General features: G+C 50.5%; 1 protein-coding gene across 1 annotated transcript; it reads right to left on the bottom strand.

The window, feature by feature from the left end:
- Window positions 1-2,670: 2,670 nt before the first annotated feature.
- Window positions 2,671-3,021, bottom strand: GLOTRDRAFT_35697 (uncharacterized protein; the record flags this gene model as incomplete). The annotated part of the gene is made up of 1 exon (XM_007864656.1): window positions 2,671-3,021. One exon carries the CDS (start codon window positions 3,019-3,021, stop codon window positions 2,671-2,673), a length of 351 nt encoding a protein of 116 aa, XP_007862847.1.
- Window positions 3,022-6,119: the final 3,098 nt, after the last annotated feature.

Raw genomic sequence — 6,119 nt, 5'->3', positions numbered from 1 at the left:
CTGGCGCATCTTAGGACAGATGTGATGCCAGCGGATGGGATGACCAAGGCCTTGGTGAAGGCAAAGGTCGAGAACATGGTTAGGTTGCTGGGGCTGATGTAGCGCAGACGTGGCACGTCAGGGGGGAGTATTGGAGGTAAAAAGTGCGCTGACTGGGGATTGAACCAAAACCTCCAGGTATGCATCCCAGCTAGTGGTGGTAACCACTTCGCTATTTTGGCTTCCTTTACCCTGGTGACTTAGCCCCTTTAACTCTGCGCTTTTCCCTTGCATTTCCCATACTGTACAGTTGGTTCCCACGCTCCCAGAAGAGCGAAAATGCGCTCCTGAGTCAAGCTCTCTTCCTTAGCATTAATAGAGCTTGACTCAGGTATGTCCCTCTGTATATTTCTGTACTTCCTTAGCATTAATAGAGCTTGACTCAGGCATCTCTGTGTGTATCTGGACGCCTGCCAGCTTCCCAGTTGGACAGAAAGAGTGACCAAGTCATCAGATCTCAACACAGTCAGGGGGGAGTGTTGAGGTCATGTGACTTGGTCACTTGACTGAGGTCCAGAATGTCCCAGGTGAAGAACATACAAGAACACACTGGAACATTCCAGAAGGAGACTTGTCTAGAACAGTCTGGAAGTAGATCCATCTGGAACATTCCAGAATGGATCTATCTGGACCTGTCTGGAATGGACCTATCTGGACTCCTCTGGAATAGTCCAGGAGATTCCATGGACTTGACTGGACTGGTGTGGACTCTGCTGGAATGGTCTGGCTGGTCTTGGACTCTGAGTCATCCCTTAGTAACATTCCTTTACTCATCCCTTTCACATAGTATATAAGTAGGACCTGTTAGGTTTTGGTTGTATTGGATGCAGAGCCACTGGGACAAATAGGTACAAACAACTTGACTATGTACTGAGCCACTGTATTTCCTTTGTTCCTCAGTCCGTGCAATTGACCTTGCCTTCGGTTTGTGTATGTGTCTGGGCCTGGTGTGCTTATGGCCACCCATCTTATGCTTCCCTGTTCTGCCTGCTGCTAACAGGACCTAAGTCAGTCTGTGTCCCCTCAGTCTTGACACAGTTGACTTAGGTGAGTTGTATCCTATACCCTCTTTTGAATATAAAGTCTTGACACAGTTGACTTAGCCACTGGGCTGTCTGAGGGTTGCTTCCAGTAGCCTAACATCATAATGAGAGCAAAATTTGAATTCTGAAGGTGTACCACATGCCCCATTACCATATTTGGTAACCCATTACATAATATAGTGATGCCACAGTGAGCCTGTGGTGCTCCGGGGATCACCTGATTTTTCCCTGGTTTTTCCGCATTTGTTCCCATTTTATATGAGCTGCAAATTGCTACCTTGTGGCTGCCTGTGGACACTCCCATGCTATTGATAGCTCCAATAACATAGGCCCAGCAATATATTCCGATTTTTCCGCTATTTTTCGGATTTTTCCGGGCCCTGCAGCTGCAGGATTAGAGGACCTGCTATTAATGGCCCCCTGGGCCTTTCCCCGGAGATACAGATCCATCCCCGATCCCAGTCATCAAGCCGGGATGCCGGGGCAGCCAGGTTCAAACCCAGCTGGCACCTCTCAGGCCTGCAGAGCATAATGCATTACACCCTCTTCACAATGCCTGGGTAATGTAATACATTTTGTCATTGCAATGCATCTATAATGCATTATCACTACAGTAAGAGGTGGGCTGCTTGATCCTCAGCCACAATGGCATGGCACACGAGTCTCCCGGCGCCTAGACTCATACAGCACCCGCCTCCGGGCTGAATCCTCACATACCTCCCTCCGAAGTAGCCTGTCTACTTCTCTGAGTCCTCGGGAATGTCCTTCAGAGTAGTACTAGTGTTGTCTTGATCGTCGTAATCAACTTCTTCATCTGAAGAGTAATCATGAATTAAACCGTGTTCGTCAACAGTGGGCCCTTTCTTCTTGACGAAGCGCAGCCCGGACAGAGGCTTGGGGATGCTGGGTCCAGCATCTCCATTCGGGGAAGTCGCAGTGGGACTAGCCATTCTCTCGGTGTCCTTCATAGCCACATCTGTATTTCCGGAGATGGAAGGAGCAGGAGTGATGGCCAGAGGAGTGATGGCTGGAGGGATAGCCGGAGAAGCCGGCGGGAGAGGGGGAGAGAGACGCTGGGATGCTCCGATGCGTGCCTTCTTCTTGCCTTTTCCATGATGTTTCCCACCTCGTGGAGAGACATCGACGTCGTAGCCCGCGTCGCGGAGGCGCTTCTTCTCCTCACACTCGTGCTTCTCCTTCTGTTGTTTGGTGTCCCACTCGACCGCCCTCTTGAGTTGTAGAGACTGGTATTTGCGAAGGCAGTCTAGCTCATCAGGGGATATCATGTCTTTGTTGGTAATGAGATGGGGTGTGTTACCGATGAGGAATCCCATGGTGCACATCTCGGTGCCTGGAGTGATATGACGAGTAGATATCTTGATCTCAGGAACACGAAGCGGCCCATCATTGAGATTGAAGGCTTGCATGAACTTGGTGTAGCCGCCAGGAACTGTGAGAGTCTTTGGGAGATTGCTGAGACGCAGGAGCTGTTGGAAATCCCAGAAGGCCGCTATCTCGGAGTGAGTGAATGAGATCCGGTAGTGCTCGCCAGCATCAAAGATGACTTTGCCGGTGCTGAAGTCGCGAGTCATATGTGGGAAGTCAGAGACACGAGCGGGTGCCGACATATCAAGTCCCGACAAAGCAGCCAAGTCTTATCTCCAGTCTTCCATTCCACTTCAAAGGCAGAATCCTGCCCCTTCCCTTTATGGCATAGCACGCGATTGATCTCCCATCCAAGATCCCGTGGCGCCTGTTCATCCGTTATTAGGACATGTTCATCTGTCCTGCCCGGAAAGAGCCAGTCATCATTGGGCTCGTAGATTCGAAGTAGGGACGAGGGGAACATGTTGTGAATCCCCCAGGACTTCAGATTCGGGGGAAGCACAACTCTGTACGAGTTGTTACCGAAGTCTTCCTCGATCTGATAAGGGCCCATCCATTTCGGCATTAGCTTCTGTGAGAATCCCTTCGGGAACCAGAGGTTCTTTGTGGATAAGTAAACAAAGTCATTTACTTTGAATGGGGACGTCCGACGGCGTCGGTTGGCATCCCGCACTTGCTTAGTCTGCGCGGATATTATACTATCATGTGCGGCCATAATGGCTTGTCTGACCTTTTGAGCGTATGCCCGCACCGCGGGGTACTCATCAGATCTCACCCAGTTCCACACTATGGATCGTGGAATCCGTCCCATATTCAAAAAGAAAGGGGAGTACCCGGTACTAGCAGACCGCGCCATGTTGATTGCGAACTCAATAGTGGGTAGTTTGGTTACCCAATCGAATTGCTTCTCTCCGATACACTGCCGTAACATTTGTGTGACGGTCCTGATGGCCCGCTTGGTTGATCCATCAGACTGCGGATGATAAGCATTGGACATGCGGAGCTTTACTCCCATGAGGTCATGCAGCCGCGTCCAAAAGTGCGATGTAAACAACACATCCCTATCACTAATAATTGCCGTGGGGAGTCTATGGTGTTTATAGACCTCCGAGAACACCAGCTCCGCAACATGGCAAGCCTTGTAATCATCTCGGCTGGGTACTAGGTGCACCATAGCCGTGAGAAGGTCTATAATTACTGTGATCGAATCATAGGTTCCGTCCCGGTCTTTTGATTCTGGGAATGGCCCCATAAAGTCAATGTCAATGGCTTCCCATGGCTGGCTCGGCACCGCTAACGGATTCAGTAACCCATATGGTTTCTGCGTCGAAGGCTTGCTTCGATTGGATATCGCTATTTCCCGGGCACTTCATCCGTTAATAAGTATTTTGGGAATGCAGAGCACAAGATGCTCTTGTAGCCTTACATATACCTTTCCTTTGTCCACTAGGAAGTTCTTATATTCCCGGGGACTTTCTATGATACATTTAAGCCATGGGTCCTCCTCGTATCGATTAGTGATAACTGTTTCCCAACTAGTACCTGCATTGCCCGTGAGATAGTCGAGGAAATCATAATTGACTTCCTCCGCCTCATCTTTATTGGGGTTATGCACCAATGGCGGTTTTTCGCCAAAAGTAGCAATATGCTCGGCAACCTCCACTTGCGCTTGGTTTGTGTGGTTAGCCAGATCTGCATCTGTGTGGGGAAGTGGCTGTGCCTCCTTCCTTGTTTGGTCAGTAGCTTGTGTGCTCGGTTGAGTTCCGGTTTGTTAGGTTGTGTCCATGGTTCAAACAGCTTGTTTCTGGCCTTACCATCCGCTCTACTGCTGCACCAGACCCTATATGCGAGCCTTGTCTTGCTGGCAAGATGCACAGGCACAAGATCCCCAAGACAGCCTCTAGACAGCAGCAGAGACTTGCTCTGGTGCACACTGATCTCAAGGGACCTATGCCTACTGCGACTCCAGAGGGCTATCTCTACTGGATTGCCTTTGTGGATGATGCTTCGCGTTTCTGGGCTGTCATGTTCCTGCGTCAAAAGAGTGAAGCCCTGAGTGCCTTCAAGACGTTCAAAGCCTATGCAGAGAATGCAACTGGCTGCAAGGTCAAGATCCTGCGCGATGACAAGGGAGGGGAGTACAAAAGCAATGCCTTTGATGCCTTTTGCGCAGAGCATGGGATTCAGCGCCAGCATACAGAGACAGATGAGCCTCATCAGAATGGAGTTGCAGAGAGGGCTAATCGCACCATTGCAGAGGGAGCGACCACCATACTTCACCAAGCTAAGCCTCCTCCCTCATTCTGGGCTCGCGCTGTCAGCACTTTTGTGAGGACGCGCAATTGCATGCCCACAGCTGCCTTGAACGGCGCTATACCCTTTACTGCATGGAAGGGAAACAAGACCAAGCCAGATGTGTCCTATTTTCGCATTTTTGGTTGCCTGGCCTATGTGTTGATCAGGAAGGACCAGAGGAAGGCTTTACAGCCTCATACTCGCAAATGCATCTTTGTTGGCTATGCTGCTGGAGCAAAGGCTTGGGAGTTCTGGGACCCTGTCACACAGAAGTTTTATATCAGCAGCAATGCTGTTTTCGACGAAAGGTGCTTTCCAGGCAACTCCAAGTCGATCAATGTCTTTGGATTGCCTCTATCTGATGTTGATATCCCTCACACTGATGATGAAGATGCTTCTGCGCCTCACAACCTCACTGGACCATTGCCAGATCAGGGGGGAGTTGACTCTGATGATGATGATCTGCCAGCTCCACCTCGTCCTATTACACCACCTCCAGCGCCTCAGGCGCCTTTACAGCCACCACCAGCTCCTAGAAAGCCTACACCAGCTCCAGCTCCTAGACAGCTTCCACCTCGCAGCTCAGGACGAGATCCAGGCTTTAGTGGACAATGAGGTCTTTGAGCTTGTTGAACTGCCTCCTGGTCGCAAAGCTATTGGCAGTCGCTGGGTGTTCAGAGTCAAGCGCAATGCTGATGGCTCCATTGAGCGCTACAAGGGCCGTCTAGTCGCCAAGGGCTTCTCACAGCGCCCTGGCTTTGACTACAATGAAACCTTTGCCCCTACACCAAAGTGGGCATCTATTCGCACTATCCTCGCTCTAGCAGCTCTAGAGGACTTGGAACTCAAGAGCATTGATATCTCTAGTGCCTACCTCAATGGGGAACTCAAGGAGGAGGTCTATATGCACCAGCCTGAGGGCTTTGAAGAGAAGACTCCTGAGTGGGTCTGGAGGCTGCAAAAGTCGCTTTATGGCTTAAAGCAAGCTGGGTGTTGCTGGCATGAGAAGCGGAATGAGGTCTTGGTCAAGTTGGGCTTCCAGAGGCTGGTGTGCGAGCAGTGTGTGGGTGTACAGGAAAGGCGACGTTAGGATGTTCATTCCTGTCTTTGTGGATGACATCACCATTGCAGCCAAGTCAAAGGACACCATTGCCCAGGTCAAGTCTGACTTGAAGTCCCACTTCAAACTTCGCGATTTAGGCCCTACCACATGGCTACTGGTGTACAGATAGAGCGGATAGATCAAAGCACTCCCTTAGCATCTCACAGCGCCAGTATGCCCTGGATGTCTTGCAGCGCTATGGCTTCAGTGACTGTGATCCTGTCAGCACTCCTATGGGACCCTGGAATGAACTT

This window comes from Gloeophyllum trabeum (assembly GCF_000344685.1).
Source record: "Gloeophyllum trabeum ATCC 11539 unplaced genomic scaffold GLOTRscaffold_00003, whole genome shotgun sequence".
Lineage (NCBI taxonomy): Eukaryota > Fungi > Basidiomycota > Agaricomycetes > Gloeophyllales > Gloeophyllaceae > Gloeophyllum > Gloeophyllum trabeum.
This window is presented reverse-complemented; position numbering and strand designations above follow the sequence as displayed.